The sequence below is a fragment of the Vidua chalybeata genome, chromosome 12 (genome assembly GCF_026979565.1).
Source record: "Vidua chalybeata isolate OUT-0048 chromosome 12, bVidCha1 merged haplotype, whole genome shotgun sequence".
NCBI classification, from domain to species: Eukaryota; Metazoa; Chordata; class Aves; order Passeriformes; family Viduidae; genus Vidua; species Vidua chalybeata.
In genome coordinates, this window is record NC_071541.1 from 2,542,436 (window position 1) to 2,560,088 (window position 17,653).

The 17,653-nt window shown below is 43.5% G+C and overlaps 1 protein-coding gene across 1 annotated transcript in view; it reads right to left on the reverse strand.

The window, feature by feature from the left end:
* Positions 1 to 17,653, reverse strand: part of LOC128794276 (contactin-6-like) — a 125,618-nt gene that overhangs the window by 52,082 nt on the left and 55,883 nt on the right. The window contains exon 5 of the mRNA XM_053954023.1: positions 7,204 to 7,299. Within this exon, the coding sequence (XP_053809998.1) occupies positions 7,204 to 7,299 (96 nt within the window). The remainder of the gene's footprint in view (positions 1 to 7,203; positions 7,300 to 17,653) is intronic.

Here is a 17,653-nt window from a genome sequence, read left to right on the forward strand (position 1 = left end):
GCTTGAACACTGGATTTTAATGGAGGGATAAGCTGAGCTGCACAAAAGTTCTTTGGAGACGACTTAAAATTTGATCCTATGGCTCATTTGATAATGGGCATCCCCTTATCTTCCATACTTCCTGCTCCATTCTCACTTCCTGCCCCTTCCCTGCCCCCATTTCCCACGTGGTGCTCCACAATGCAAATCTTGATAATGTAAATCTGTAAGACCAGGCAACTTAAAACTGATTTATCTGACCAGCCCACCCTGGAAAAGCAGATATCCTTGTGAGTTTACCACTCCCTGTTTTTGGGAAAGACTTTTGGGCCAAGCCTTGGGCACTGAGGAGCAGGTTCAGAGCTGATCCCCCAGTGTGGGGTCACCCAGGGTGTCCTGCCAGCCCCTCTCTGCAGCTGCTCTGCACCCAACAGCAGGAGCAGGACTCAAACCCTGTCTTTTACAAGCCACAGTAAATCAGAACTTTCCAAATCCACCAGTTTAGCTCCTCTTAATTAAATGCATAATTCATAAGCTAACAGTGTTCTGCCAACAGCTTCATTTTTACACATTTCCCCCATCAACAACCCCATTCCAAAAAGATTATTTACGTTGCTCTCCCCCCCTCAGCTCCGGCTTGGGAGCAGTATGGTAATAAGTCTGCAAACTCCAGTAGTTTTGTGGAGTTTTATGTTATCAGCTTCCAGCATTTTAGGACTCTCATTAGAAATGATGCATCTCCAGGGAGCAATCAATGACACTTTCTATACTTGGCTAAATCCTGCAACGGGCTCCCTTTTACTGCAGATAATGCGAAACTTTCCCGTGCTCTGCAGTAAAACTGGGAGATGCAGCAATTAATTCTCAGGGTTACACAAGGTGTGTGCAGGTCCACGTGCTCACCCACAAGATCCAAACCTTGGCACATTTACCTGCCCTTGGAGTTTGAGGTGCTTAAAGCATCTGTTTACGGGAGGAAAGCTGGAGATGGAGGGCTTTTCCTGCGGGAAGGATGAGAAATAAGGGATGCAGCCATGACGTGATCTGTCTTGCAGAGATACACAGACTGTTTCCCTGTCTCGGGAACAGGTTTTGCTGACTGCAGACTGTCTGGGCAAGCAGACCAAAGTGTGCAAAATTCTGATTTCAACTCGTTTTTTTTTGAAGGTCTCTAAGCTGCAAGACGGGGACTCTACAGAAAACGCTGAAGATTTGCAGGTAAATATTTTAATCTGTGTTCAATTAAATGTTGTCCAGATTTCTGTGGAAGAAATACCTTGGATCTCCCCTCTCTCCAGAATTCCCAAAGCACTGAGGGCTGATACCCCAATGTGCTTTTCCTGTTGCTGGAATTCTTGCCTTCCTCCTTACTCAGAGCTGCACTAAGGCACCTCTGGGCAATAAAACCACTCTGGGTGCTTAAATCTGACATTTGGATGCCCAGATTTCCATTCCAGGATAGCGTATCCAAGAGAATCTGGAAATAATTTTAAGAATGAGTAATAGGGAAAAGCAGTTTGGAATTTCTCTGCCAAATTCTGGTGGTGGCAATTGCAGAGCTGAAGAAAGCCCTGACCCCCTCTAAGGGCATCCCTGTACCTGCCAAGACTCCAAAAGGATTCTCTCCAAAATATTCTTTAAAATATTTTATGGCATGGAACCAAAACCCAGACTCCAGGCGTAGGAGCAGGTGATGCAGCTGAATTCTCTTTGGAGGATGGAATAAAATAAAACTCTATTAAAGCCAACTTTGTGCTACACAGACATTCTTCAGGAGGTCAATCTGTGAATTAATTAATCAATAAAAGAGAACCAGACCTTTTCTGTCCTGATTTCTGTTCTCAGGGGGCTCCAGCTGACTTCATTTTCTGAAGTTTCTCCCTGTCTGCTCCCCACCATTGCTTCAGGGGCTATTGATGAATTTTCCCATTAACTGGAAACAAGCACAGGCCCCTCTTAGTCATATTTAAATCCCTTTCCCCCCCAGTATGAGGGATATAAACACTCCCCTCTCCTAGCTGGATGCAGGTTCATCATCACCCATCTGCAGGCTATCCTTGCCTAGAGCCTAATTCAGCTCCACTAAACTCTGTAGAAATCCTAATTTTAATTGACTTCAGTGGGAGTTGGATGAAATCTCAAGAGGAAGGAGCCAAACTTTGGAGACTGAACTTTTTTTTTTTTTTTTCAGGCTTTTAAGGCATAATACCAACAACCTACTCCCTCACTCAGTATCTTTTCTTGGAAAGTTACTACAGCAACAGGTAAAAGAGTAAAAAATCCAGAACTGTGTTATAAAATCTTTCATTTTGGGTCACTTGGAATAAATCCGATGAGCAGATCCACTGAATGAGCCAAAAAAAAAAAAAGAGAAAAAGCCCTTTGCTCTCACTTTGATGGCAGAGCAGGAGTTATTTTATAGTGCTGCAATATTAGGGTGTGTTTTGTTTTTTGTTTTTTTAATTTGTGGTGTCAGTGTCCCTTCTCACCCCAGAGACCCCAAAAGCTGGCTGATCCACCTCACCTTCCAGGTGGGCAATTCCTGAGCTTGGCCAGGCTGGAGAGCATCTCCCACCACTGCCAGTCCTGAGAGTTTTCCTTCAGAGCTCGGCTGGGAAAGAGCTGATAATCATTCCTGATACACAGATCCGGGGCATTGAACATTTCAGCACTTCCCTCAGCCCGAGCAAACCCAAATCAGTGCTGCTGGATCCAGGCTGGGCTCAGGGACGGGGCTCTCCCTGCCTCTGGAGCTGTGGGAAAGCTGGATTAAAGACTCACAGGAGCAGAGAGACTGAGGCACTGGGTTCTAGAAAGGGAGAGACACTTCAAACCCTCCCTTTCAGATTGTGCACTTTATCAAGTGCAGCGTTTAATAGAAAATGCAGAAATCAAAGGTCCTTTCTCATCTCCTCCCATCCTCTGCACACACCCAGTCTCACGTTTCACCTCCTTCCCCAGCCTTCTGCAGGCTGAGAATTGGGGAATTTTACCCCCTAGGCAGGTCCATGGGGGCTCCCACATCCTTAGGAGTGTTCTGGGGTTTATTGAGCCTCACGTTTAATGTTTCACCTCCTTCCCCAGCCTTCTGCAGGCTGAGAATTGGGGAATTTTACCCCCCAAGCAGGTCCACGGGGGCTCCTACATCCTTAGGAGTGTTTTGGGGTTTATTCAGCCTCACATTTCACCTCCTTCCCCAACCTTCTGCAGGCTGAGAATTGGGGAATTTTACCCCCCCAAGCAGGTCCACGGGGGCCTCCTCCATCCTTAGGAGTGTTCTGGGGTTTATTGAGCCTCACGTTTCACCTCCTTCCCCAGCCTTCTGCAGGCTGAGAATTGGGGATTTTTATCCCCCAAGCAGGGGGGCTCCTCCATCCTTAGGAGTGTTCTGGGGTTTATTCAGCCTCACATTTCACCTCCTTCCCCAACCTTCTGCAGGCTGAGAATTGGGGATTTTTACCCCCCCCCAAGCAGGTCCACGGGGGGCTCCTCCATCCTTAGGAGTGTTCTGGGGTTTATTCAGCCTCTCTAGAGCAATGCCAGCACACAGGAAAACCCAGAGCCTCCAGTCCCACTCCCAACCCTGGCAGCTCTTCCACACCAATAAATGCAAATGCAGAGTGATCCTGCTGCTCCTAACAAGATTAGCAACTTCCTTAAAGCTCTGCAGGGAGCCAGCTCGCAGGAAACAGGCTTTAGATCAGGCTTCACTTCTAAGGAAATAAATGAACAACAGTCCACCCCATAGTCTTGTGTCAAGTATTACCATTTAGGCAGCAGCTTCTTAAGCACAGGCAGGTCAAGCTCATGTGTATCTGCAGAAATTAAAGCTTCTTCCAGCTTCCTCCCTCCACGCCTTTCCCCACCTCAGAGCTCTCTAAAAACCACTTTTTTTTTTCACTAGTAAAATATTACTATATATTGATTACACAGGGGGAAAGGGCTGGCCTAAAGAACTTAAAGCAGAGATGGGATGAGGCTGAGGAAAAAATCCAGCTCACCTGGTCCCCCCTGCCCCGCTGAGCCTCGCTAACCAGCAGAGGGATGGCAGAGCTGAACTTTGCAAGGTGTGGAAATGAGCCTCATAAATAACCAGAGACACCAGTGCATAAATTAGTGAGGAAGGGCAGGCTGAGGGAGTAAAGGGTTTGGGGTGGGTCAGGTAACCTGGGGCAGCCCTGCTCTTGCTTTAAAAGCTAATGACAGGCTGTGATTTTTTGGTCTGTTAACTGTAATTTTTAATGTCCTAATTGAGCTAAGATATAAACTTGGGTGGGTATTTTTTTTTTTCTTTCATGCTTGTGTTTGATCAGTCCTGAAAGTCCTAATATTAGTTCACAGCAATATGGAATTCTCTTTTTGTTCTCTGAGATGTTTAAAGCTCATGTGACAGCTGCTGGAGCAGCCTTTTTGTACATTTGTTTGTTTGCTTGGTGGGCTTTGTTTGTTTGTTTGTTTTTGTTTTATAGCTGACTAATATATTTTTGTCCTCTATTTGCATGAATCACTCATTTCTCTTGTACAAAAATAGGTTAGCAGTGCTCTCAGTTAAGAAACCAGCACACAAAAAAGAAGCAGCACATCTTTCCTTGTCGTCTCTATTGGAAAATTAAGTTTAATTCCAATTAAGCTTTAAATATTTTAAATACTTTTGACCATGGACCAGCACTTTTGGTGTCTGATAAGCAGCTGAGTGTCCTCATGAGCTCTGCAGAGTTTCCCTGTGAGCAGGAGGTAAAACTCCAGTGGTGCAAGACCAGACAAACTTGGCAATGTGAGAAAGAGACGTGAGACACTTCCCTAGAGACCATGGGTGGTAGAAACACTTCTGCAGCTCTCGTTCCATCTTCTTGATGTTATATGGGAGGAACTGAATTAATGAACCCTCCTTGTTTTCCATTCTATTTTTTCTATTCCTCTTCTTCTATTGTTATCCTGTCTTTTAGAGGTTGGCAGGAGGTTTTACCCAGTGCTTCCTATATCAAATTTCCTATATTAATAGCAGCTGCTTCAAACAACTGCTGTACAGAAGGTTCCTGTCTTCCTTCAAGTCATTACATCACAGCAAAGGCAACTCTTTCCCTGCTGGTAGGGCTTATCTTCCAAATTCCTTGACATCTCTCTAATTCCTGACACATTTAAAGTGCTGCACAGAGCTCTTGTAATGTGAGCTGGAAGCACAGTTTGTAATCCTTCCTTCTGTAGGTATTGTGAGGTAGAGGCAAGGGCTGCAATTAAAAAAAAAAACCCTAAATGTACAATCCTTTTCAACAAAAACAACTTCCCAAGCATCTTGAAATAGTCTCTGACTTGTCATGGCTCTCACCATGTACTTCATCCCCATGGTATATAATTTTGGATCCTGAACAGAGTGTTTAGGGATGACAAAAGGACTCAGGCTCTGTTCTCTGGGGACTTGTTATTGCAGGGAATGGATTTTCCAGGCCTGTTGGTCAGCAGCTCCCAGCCCCAGCTGCAGGAACACTCTGGGAAAGGCTTTGCTGGTGGATACCATGTTGTCACTTCAGTTAATCTGGGCGGAACTCACCTGGTAACTATTTATTTGTTCTGAATGCTTTCTTCTCCTCCTTCCTATTTGTCAAATCATAATTTTACCCTGCAGCAGGAGGGAAATAGATAGTTCAGTGGCTGCAGGATGGATGTCTTGTCTTTCTGCCTGTCCCACTGATACATCTGAGGAACTCTTTGAAGCCTTTTGTGCCCTTAAGGACCATGTTTCACTTTGTCTCCTTGATTATGTCCTCCTTTCATAGGGCTGTAAACACCCAGTGAGCTGACACTGCCTCTCCATAGCACTGGAGGGGCTCCTGTTGATTGATGGGGATTTTCTCCCTCTCTGAAATATTGCCTCCTCTTTCCACATCACTATTTACCTTCTCCTGGGACTTTGGCTTATAACTCTGCTTCTTTAAGAAGGATTGAGGACTGCTGGGAGCAGGACATGGAAAACTGCAGCTCCTGTGGATGTGTGGTCACTGCTGCCAAAAGCAGAACGTCAGTCATCCAAGAGCTGCTCATTCTTTAAGGGCAGAACAAGACAATTTGGTAACTATGCCATTGATATTTCCCCTCTATTAATAAATATTTGCTCTGCTTGGGTAAAAATTTCGCCTGGATTTACCCCACCCAGAAAGGAAGATCTCCAGGGTCTTATGGTGAGCACCCCCAAATAATTCATCAGAAAACTCCTTCTTATTCCCCATCTGAAGCACTGACAATTACTATGAAACCTGATCTAGGCCCTCCTTCACCTCTCCAGAAGCCACTTCCAATATAAATTATTCTCTGATTATCAGGAAGGAATAAAATCAGTGATTCAAGAGCAGAACCCAAACCTTCAAGACAAATCCACTGTGTCTGATGCAGGATTCAAATGAGGGCACTGCAGCAGCAGGCACTAAAGGGGAAAGGAGCCATTCCATGCAGAGCTGGAGTAGTTTTGGTGTAGGAGGAACTGCTGAGGGCTGCTTTTCTGCCATTCCATGAGGACCAAGGCCCTGGGATAACCAGGAAAGTCAGCAGAGGGTCTTCATGCTGTCCTTGCTGTGTCCCAAGGAATGACAGGTTAAATTTGAACCTTGGATTTTAAGTTTTTCTGTCCTGTTTTGGTGTGCAGCTTTTAGCTTTATGTTAAGTGTTACTAGGATCTTTTCTCAGGGTGGTGAAGACAAAACAATCCTGTTCTAGCTGGAGAGTCAAGGACAATCTCTTCAAACTTCAGGCCCAAAGCATGAACAACATGAAAAGAGAGGGGTGGGCAAGCAAGCAAGGAGGATGGAAACTTCATAATTTGAAGCTATTAATTGGACTCCTGTATGCAAATGGACTAAAACTTATAAAAATGTGAGATCTCATGACCAAGCCCTTTTTTCTTCCATCTTGGAGCCATCTGGGCAGAGCCACAATTGTGGCTCAGGTACTGCCAGGGTGTGGCCTTTGAAGGCACTTCAATAAAAATCCATTTTATTGCTCTTAATTCCATTTAGCCTCTGTTCCAGCTCCTTAAGGCATCACTACTCCCTGACAAAATAGTAAGAAAGGGCCCTAAAAATGCACGAACCCAGTGGTTTTTGAAGAAACAAAATCCAAATTTGTTGCAAACCCCGGTAAATGATGCACGAGGAAATTCCAGTGCTAATCCCACAGGGAATTCTGCTGCTCCTGAGGCAGAGCAGGGGCTGCTCAGGCTGTCCCCCATCGTACCTCCATGGTGGGGGGGAGTTCCACAGAGCAGGACCACTCCTTGTCCCTCTCTCACTGACACCGGGCTTCTCGGTCTCGTCTCGAAGTTTTCCAGGTCTTGAGGGAAAAGGAGAAAACAAGGCCTGGTTATTGTCCATCAGAGTTATTCGTAACTGCATCCCAATTTATCCAATTTGTTAACTCACGAACAGTCATGTACTGGACAGCAGAATTTGATTTCATTGAGAGATTGTGTGCAAGAATAGCTTGTCCAACCTGTAGCATGGAATTGCAGGATCATTAAGGCTGGAAAAGACCTCCCAGTTCCTCCAGTCCAACCATTACTGAGTCCTTCAGCATTCACAAAATATTTATTCCTACAGCATTTCTACTGCAACTTTGGGAATTTGGGTTTACAATTTCTATTTGCAAAGCCAGTCTATTATTCCACTACTTTTTCCAGCATCATTTTTTTGGAACTTGCAAGACTTAATCTACATGAGTTGGAAAAAAAAATGCATTTTGTAGTGTTTCCTTTTCTATAGAAATAGAGAACAGCTGTGTTCTATATATACAAGTGATAATTAAAGATCAGCAGGACTCCCACAGAGTGTAGGCTTAAATGATGATAAAAATATGTTGTTTTCTTTAAAATTCTGGGCTGGCCCAAAGTGGCTGCAGTGCTTGGATATGTTTTAATTGCCTTGAGCTTTAGCACTGGTTTTGAAGGGGAGGAAGAGAGGACTTTCAGTGGGAAATCTCCTGTCCATGCCCATCTCCCACACGTGATTTTTATGGCTCTTAATGTTTATTTCTTACCACATCTCAATCTGCTGCTTCCTCATGTTTCACTGAGATATTGAAGAACTATCAGCCTGATTCCCCTTAATTCAATTACAAAACATGACACAATAGATGTGCTTTAAAAAAAAAAAGATTATTTACTTTTTCATCCACTTCTCATCCTAATGAGAAGCCTTCCCATTTTCTTAGAGCCATTTGGGAAATGATTGCTCGAAACTCATTCAGAATATGCTTTAATACAATAAATATCAGCTTCCCCTTAAACCTCTTTATACCACAGAGCTGTAAACTGCCTGCCCTAAGCTCATTTTATTTACCTTGCTGCAGATTCTTGTTTCAAACAATTGTTCCATTTTTCATCAGCTGAGCACCAACCTGAGCCAGACTTCAATAGAGAGAACCAGCCCTCGTTGGCCAGAGCAATAACGATTACTACCTGTACAGCCTCAGCTATTTATGTCAATATATCAATTTTCTCCCCCTTAGCTGAACTTTACACAGTTAATTTTTCTTTCCCTCCTCTTCATCTCCTGGATATTGGTCTCCTATGAAGACATTGTCTGCTCAGAGGGGGCTGGATTGAATTAAGCACCTGTAGCACCTCCTCGTGCTGTCATAGCACAATAGATGGGGGCCTGTCAATACACGGGGAAAGGGTTTTTAACTCTGATGTTCTTTTAATTGCCTGCTGGCTACAGCTCTGCCTTGGATTATGGGTAGTCCAAGGGGGGAAAAACACAAGAAAGGCCAAGAAAAATAGATAAAAATTCATTTATTTAGTTGTATTCCATCCTGTCATTCTAAATAAAGGACAAAATAGTAGATGGGTGTAATATGATCAATTAGTTTGGCTTCATTAGAGTCCAGTCTCTGAATGTGTGGATTTATCTACTCATTTTGAAAATTCCATCTGAGAAAATTTACCATATTTTCTTTCTTTTCTGGCAATTGTTCTCTGAGAAGAAAAAAGCCAACACCAAACACTTGTGTGGGAAAGTAGTCCCTGGAATTCCTGTCAAGATTTGCTTGGGGTGCCTGGTCTGAGGCTTTGTGCCCTGGGACAAGGGGGAAAAAGATCCTTAAATTCTCATATTTATTATATTAATTTTTTTTTTAATACTAGAAAGGTGCAAAAATTCAGACTTTTTTAGGATTCAGGCACTAACAACAAAGATGGTCACAGTTCCCTTTCCTATCTCTTACCCTCAGCTTCTAATATGAAACAAACTGCAATTTCTTATTAAAAATAGAGTTAAACACCAAAAAACTCCGGAGCAGTATGGAAAATCTGTGCAATATTTTCACTGTGAGAAATCAGCCCTATTTTTTTTTTTTTCTGAGAACAAAATTTCAGTTGTTATGAGACATCCGAGAAAGGAGGGAGAAAAAATAAAGGAAGCGCAGTGCAGCAGGAGGAAAAGGTTTTCCTGACAATTGAGAATTAACTGTGTAATACCTCACTCTGAAATGGGAATAGATTTTGGAAAGTAATGAGCTGCTAGTAGCAATTTTTAGTTTAATGACACAATATGTCATGTTATCAGTTTTACTCTCATTTTAGGTGCTGTGTCACCTGTCCGTGTCTCTCCATTAAAACCATGACAAGTGTCCCTGACTTGAATAATTAAAAGCAGGAGGATGAGATCTCTTAGGGATCCACTGTTTTACAGGGAGCAGGTCCATTTTTGATTGTATAATGGAATCGTGGAATGCTTTGGGTTGGGAGGGACCTTGAAGCTCATCCAGCCCCACCCCTGAGACACCTTCCACCATCCCAGGCTGCTCCAAGCCCCTTCCAGCCTGGCCTTGGACACTTCCAGGGATCCAGGGGCAGCCACAATTCCTCTGGGCACCCTGTGGCCTGCCCACCCTCCCAGGGAACAATTTTTTCCCAATATCCCATCTAAACCCACTCCCTTTCAGTTGAATCCATGTGGGGAAGAAGTTGGCTGTGCCTTTTCAATCTCCACTTTTCAACCTTGAGGATCAAAATCCCTAGGCAGGAGTTTGGGCTCTTTCATGGCGTGTTTGTAGTTTTGTTACACAAAGCAACTCGGATTTTCCAGTGAGGGAGAGGAGATTTCCATCCCTTTATGCTTATTAATCATAGGTATAAAAAAGCAGCTGTGGAGGCACATAAATCATCATTTAATCTCTTCATCTCACCCATGACAGGGACAAATATGCAGTGTCCTTATTTAACCCAATTTTTAAAGGCCTTTAGGAAAAGACATTTTCTTTAAAGAATTCATTGTACTGCTTAACTCCGAGATCTTCATCACTCTGCATCCTTTAGAAACCCTCACGTCCCCAGAATTTCACAGGCCAAACCAGAAATGATCTTTTGCTTTGATTGATTTCGATAGATAATTGTACAAAGTGAATTTATTCAGTGTCTCTTTCTGTAATAAAGAATCATTGAAGAACAAAAGAACCCCAAACCTCTGAAGGAGCAAACCAAGGCAAAATAGATGAAGAGAATTCATTAGTAGAGTCAGTGTTGCTTCTGTTTTCATCTTTGTTGGACTCTTCCTGCAGGCAGGCATCATCTCCCATAGAATATTGTGACACCTCATTCAAATGGGTTCAATAATGAGCTGTAAAATAATCTACTTTTGCTTTGCAGTCCAGGTGGAAGAGAGAGGGAAGAGGTGGACCCTCAGAAATAACGTCTGTCTTTGCCACAAAGATTTCTCCATCTATTTTCCAACCTATGGGGTTGCATTTTCAATGATTTATTGCCATTTGAAATGTGTTAAGTGTATATATAGAGAGGAAAAAAAAATTACCTGAGGATACAAATACAGATATTCTACTTTGTTCTTGTTATTCTGAAATTCTGGCTGCTGTCAAAAGCCCTTCTCCTTGCCCTGGGTGTTCATTTCCACCAAGAGAGCACAACCACTGTGTTCTTCCAGCTCCTGTTCCCTAGCACAGCTCTATAACGTAACATGACATAACCTAATAAAGCAGAATGTTGCTTGTCAAAAAGAGTATCAACTAAGAAGGCTAAGATCAGGTGTTTGGCACACATTTAGATTGCTAATATGCACTTAGGAATAAGATGACTATTTAACAGATGGTATATTTGCTAACTTCAGTGTTTCTGCAGAGATCTATAAATAAATTATCACCTAGTTCCTACATAATTCCTTTCATTCTTTGTCTGTATTTATCTCACTTGAAGAACAACGAGTTCTCTCACACTCCATTGCTCTCTCAGCTGCGAGTTTTAACAAAAAAAACACTTTTTTTTCCCCCCCCAGATCTGTGCATGTTGGCAGTCTGCTCTTGGTAGAGCACGATTAATCAGTTGGATGTGATAATGAGGTCGTGGAGGCCAAGCAAAATGCTCAGATGCACAAGTGATCCTTCCCGGGGAAGAGTGGCAATGTAAGGACTCAGCTGCGCGTGGCACGGCCTCGTCTCCTGCTGGGAATGTTGCAGGGCTGAGCAAGGAGGGGCTGTGCTCACAGCACCCCAAACGTATGGCATTTTGTGGGGTGGAGCCGGGGAATGGCACGGCTTTCTCCAACGGGAGCAGGAATTCTTGGGGTGGAGGAGGCTGTCAGCTCCTCACCAGGAATGAAGGGAGGAGTGGGCAGAAGGAAAGGGTCAGAGCATTTTTCACCTGCTGTAACCCAGCTTTACCCTCTGGGGTCAAGGATGTTATCATGGAATTACAGAAGGTTTGGGTTGGAAGGACCCTACAGCCCATCCCATTCCACTCCTGCCATAGGTAGGGACATCTTCCACTATCTCAGGGTGCTCCAAGCCCCATCCAACCTGCCTTTATCCTGATTTATGGCCTGAAAGTCTTCCAGGTAGATTTTAAACAGAATAAAACCAGAGGTTGAGAAGAGTATCTGTGTTGGATGAAGGTGACCATTGGTGTCACTTTGCTGAGCACAACCTGCCAGTGAGAGAAGCAAACCCAGGCTGGGTGAGGTGTTTGCCTGAAAAAATGGTCTCTGGAGACAGAAACAAAGTGGAAGTGGTGGACAGAAAACCTTCCTGCTGAAGCAATTCCATTAATTAATAGGTTAATTAATAGGTTCAGACATACATTGTTTTTTACTTAATGTTTTAAAGCTCATAAGAATAGAGATAATCATAAATCCCTGAGTGCTTTGGGGCCTTAAAGCCCATCCTGTTCTACCCCCTGCCATGGGCAGGGACACCTTCCACTAGACCAGGTTGCTCCAAGCAACATCCAGTTGCTGATTGCTCATTAATATATTAATTCTAATTTCCCCACCACCACTATTACCCACACATTTGGGTTTTTTGTTTGGTTATTTTAATATAAAACTGCCTTACAGGTGTCGGAGTAGCAGATTTAACTACACAACAGAGTGAAGGTCAGTTTTCCTGGGATTAGGGAAGTGCTTCTTAAATATATTGGATAGGAACAAAAACCAAATCACAAGCAGCAACTCATTCATTTCAACCTCCCAGTCGTGCTTGAAATTCCTGAACCTGCTCAGGGACAATCCACCCAAATCCATCCATTCCAAACCAGTCCATCCTAAGAAGGAGCATAGAACTTCTCCAAGGAAACCAAGGAAACTTGGGTGTTTTAATATATGAAATTGTTACAGACAATTAGAGAAACTCCAATTTATCACCTTGCATAATTACCACGGTTCATCTGAATTAATGTGATTTCATGCTTTCTTGAACTTTTGATATTTTTTTTCCCTTCATAAATGTTTTGTCATTACATAATCCCAAATATAATGGTTGCAATTACTTGGTATTGAAATGTGCAATGAATGTTAAGGCATGAGGAGTAAGAGCTCCTTACAAATTAGCCACGCTCCTGAGGACAAATCAATACAATTCCTCACATTTCCACGTGCCTGTGTCAAATTGTGATGGATCATTTCTATTCCCTTTTTTTTTTTCTTCTGTGTCTCTTATTGCCTGTGATATATTGCAATGGGAGAGGTGTTCCTGCAGTGATGCAGCACAACAGGAATTTCCTCACAGGGAAATGGGGTACAAAGGACAAGCTCAGCACTGTTCCAAGGAAGCTCCTGGTTATGATTTGCTGGGAGTTTTTCCAGCAGCTGTGTTATCAGCTGACAATTAGTTACCTTCCTTTGCTCTGGCTGTAATGAGTTAGGGGCCCCATTTGGGTCTGAGTTTGGTGCCTCAACCAGAGAATTTAGGTCTGTTATAACAACAAAGAATAAAAATGAAGCCTATTGAATCTTTTAAATCATCTCAAACTCTGCAAGGCCCCATGCTTCCAGATTTTGAGTTTGCCATTTCTTCTCTCACATAAAGGAAGTCCCAAAAAATTTGGGGTCAAAGCCCTTTTAGCTACAGGTTGTGCCTATCCAAACCACCCCAGACCCCTCCTGGACATGAATCCCTGTTCTTTGCTTCTCCGGAGTACTTTTGTACTGAATTGCCTTGTGATGAGCACCAATCTCTTGCAGCCTGGATACTACAGGGTGTGTTATGGAAATATCCTTCTTTCTCCAAGTATCTCCCAAAGGAATGGCTAATCTTCTTCCCTACAACTTCCACTGCAAAGTGAACTCTCTTTTTCAGCTTTCCAAACTGCACTAAACTTGCTGAACAAACCCTCTGACAGTTCCTTTTGTCTTGATAATACTGTCAATACATTAATCTTTTCCCGTTAGCATCTAATCTCAATTTTTTAAATGTTCTAATTGATTTTCTATGAATTCAATTCTGAGATTAAGAGCGGTGTTATCTCTAATTAAGGTGTCTGAAAGCTGCTTAGTATTTCCCATTTCCTGCCTTTTAAATACTTGGATTTTCTTGGAGTTCCCCTGCTCCATTTGAAGCACTCGTGAGCCTTTACCAGCTCAGGTCTGGATGATTTGGAGCTGAGTCAGCCAGGAGCAGCCTGGATAATGCCTGAGTGTCTCCTTTCACCAGGACAGGTTAAAAATCCACTGGAATTCCCACTTTTGTTCTCATTTCCACCTTAGGGGAGCACTGCATCCCAGAGTGGGTAAAGGGAAAGCTGCCCTGTGCCCCAAAACTCCCTGATGGAGTTGCTTGTCAAAAAGAGAGGGAAAACCACAATCACCGGGTCCTGTCCTTCTCCAAAGCTGTGTAATCATCCAAAGACCTTCATCAGTGCTTCCTTATTTAGTTAAATTACTTTGGAGTTTCCAAGGGCAAGGACCTGTAATTTACACTTCAGGATGAACACAGGCCCCAGGTCCTCAGTTCAGCTTAAATGATCTGAATGGCCAATCCAGGCACTAATTTTCAAGGTGGGGAACAATAATTTCTGCCACAGTCTGATTGCCTTATTCAATTAAAGAGTGAAAATGCCCTTTACAAAGTAATATCAAGCCTCTCTAGAGGAAAAAAGTGGAAGGTCACAATTAAATTAAACAGGGAGGGTGAGGTGAGAGGGGGAAAAACCCTGAGCTGGCTTGATTTTAGTTCATGCACCAACAAACCCAGAGCACAGAAACATCTGCTGGGAAGCCATAGAGCTGGTCTACATCTGGCCTTTGTTATTTTCCCCCCTGCTTTTACAGAGTTAGCAGCATAAAATATTAAATTTCTCTTCTGAGCTGAGCACAGGACTTGCTCTGAGCAGTAAGTGTTGACACAGCCTTAGGGCTCCTGCTCCAAAGCCCATCTGCAGGCCAGAGGCACAGCTGAGGAGCTGCCCCTCTCCCAGGGAGGGGCACAGAGGGAATATATGTTAAATATTTTATATTCCTCAACAGTTTTCTCACTTGTCACGGCACAGTTCATTTGTCACCTGTCATCACCAGAGTCACTTCGCCGTCTGCAGGAGTTTTCTCCAGATTGGAGAGCTCTTAAAGACAGATTTCTCTCCCTGGGCTGAACCTCCAGGGTCGGATTCATCCCTGCTGCAACTGCACTGATTCTCCTGACTTCCAGGGGAGACAGCCCTGGCTGCTGTGCTGTCCTTTTGGCAGGGGGGTTAATTCTTATCCAAACCCTCTTCTCCTTCATATTCCCACTGCTCCCACAACAACCTGTTTTTAACTACATGGAGATGGTTCAGGAACTTCTCCCTTCCCTCAGACCCTGACCTTGTTGTTGGGGACATGTATCTGTACCTTGGTCCCGCAGGAAGCACCTCTGGCATCTCTGCCCTGGCTTCTGATGGATACAGTTCCACTTAAGGCCCCTAATTCTTTTTATAATGCTTCTACCAACAAAACAATAATCAAGGCTCATAATACACACAATAAAAAATGCCAAGGAAGAGAGGAGAAGTGGCAAGGAAGAGAGGAAAAGTGGCAAGGAAGAAAGAGCTCTCACACACTGCTGAGAGTGTCTGCGCCTGTTTCAGCCCTTCCCAAATTCCTGCCCAGCCCTTTGAAGATCTTGATCCAGCACAGAATTACTTCTTGTAGAACTACCCTGAGTTACCTCCAGCCCCTTCTTTGCCTCCCTCATTGCAGCTGCAAAGCCCTCAAAGAATTCCTTCCAATGGGAATCTCAAGGTTTACCCGAGCGATCGATGCAGGGGATTTTTGGATGTGAATCTCGTCAGTGGGATTTCAGGTGTAGGTTACATTATTTGTTCTTGCTGTAGCATTTAGAAATGGATATTTACAGCTCAGTGCATTCTCTGTGCCAGATGTGGCTTTCCTGTTGAGAAAAGCAACGCCTGTGACCTCATTCCTTCACTCCATGAAAAGTCCAAATGTTAAACACTGCTCCTCCTTCTCCAGTATCAGCTACAGAACAGACAAGTTTACTTGCTACCTTAAAACATTACACAGGATCAACCTTCACTGCAAAAATAACTGATCAATTAATTTCATTATTTTTATTAGAAAAAAAAAAAGCCAATCATTTATTCCAAATAATTCAGTATTTCTTTTTCCCTTGCAAACCTCCATCATAACTTCTTTTGTCACGCCAAAAAATGAACAATCTCATGTGAACATCAAGGATATTTCACTCAATAATTTGTTGAAATCTACATCATCTTGTCTGTAATGAAAGGAGAGCAGATAAAATAGCAAATCACCCAGACTGCAAACTGGTTTTATCCTTGCCCAGTATTAAATTTTATCAATCAGAGTCTATCAGCTCCAGGACCTGTGGATGCTTTGTTCCCCACCATATCTCAATCACATATATTGCTTTTCCAATACAACTGGCAATGGGTTGATTTAGGATAAACACTTTTAAAGGACCTAAAGAAGAGTAAATAATATAGAACTAAAAGATAATCTTCAAATACTTCTGTGTTCCCTATTGCTACTTTATCTGCCTGGTTCACTGCCTGTAATGCTCCTTACGACCTCTTTTCAATGTAGATCTCTGTTTCACAGATTAAAAAAACTCGTTTTATAATAAAAGTCTAAGGAGCTAACCTGGAATAAAGCAGCTTTAACCAAGTGCTGATAGAGCAGAGCCTTGAACACAGTGGTTAAGTACTCTCAGAGAGATGTTTAAACCGTTGGAAGGGCAGAAAAGTGGAATTTCTGATGTGCCTGGTCTGTTACAACTTAAAATAAGCAGGACACTTGGTATCAATGGACATCACATGGGCTCTGAGAATGCAGAGGAGACTAAAAAAGGGAATGATGGAGAAAGCAAACCCCCTTCCTTATGGAGATACACCCATATCTCCTGGTTTTAAGATTCCAGGCTGTTCTTTGTGTCTTCAGGAATGTCAGGAGATTTGCATAATCCTATTCTCGTGATATCAGAGGTTTAAAATAGAAGTTCTATTATCACCCTGCCTTGTCCTGTCAGCAGGCAGGTGAAACCCTTCCAGGCTTCCTGCTTCATCACTGCTGAGTGGCAATTCCTGCTTTTCCTGGAGCCTGTGAGAGGCTCTGTGTGCACAGAATTCTGCAAAGAAATAAGCACTGGGAAGCTCAACGGGGAGATGAGATGAGCTGAGCGTGGTGAGGTCGTGCAGCACTGTTGGTCTTGGAGTGATTCAACTGCAGCACTTCAGAGGGTTCTCTGCATGTGCTCTGCTCAAAGTGGCCTTGAAGAATGCCCAGTGCCCCAGTTTGGGGTGGGTAGAGCAGGACAGTGACCCCTTAGAGACCCCTCCCTGTTGGAACCAGCCCAGAGGAGGCCACCAAGTTGATCAGAGGGCTAGAGCACTTCTCCTGTGAAGACAGCTGGGAGAGTTGGGGCTGTTGCTCCTGGAAATGTCACATTCCTTACAGCAATGGTTCTCACCAGATTTTTCCTGATTTTCTAAAGAAACTCTGTGAAATAAAGGGGTAAAAAGGAAAACAAGCCTGAGGCTGCTGGGTCTGGTCCATGGAGAGCATCCATTAAGCAAAGATCTTGGTATGGTCTCCTGCCATGGGAACTGCTGCAGAGAGAGCTGGAGCATTGGCACAGAGTGTCCATAACAGTCAGAAGTGATAAATGAAAGTTCTCTTTCTTTCCACTCCACGCAGAATTTTGACAAAATACAGGGTTTATTTTCTGTAACTCATTTTACTCAGAACCTGGCTCCCAGCTCCCCACACCAGGGAGGGTGGCTGCTGCTGCTGCTGCAGTGATATTGGATTCTACCTGTGCTTAAAAGTCCAGAAGGCAATTTTGAGCTGTGAGCCTGTTTAGTGACATATGGAAGAGATGACAGCAGCACTTCCATCCTCCAGACAGGATCGATCCACAGCAAACGTTCCCGCTGCAGGTTGCATTTGTT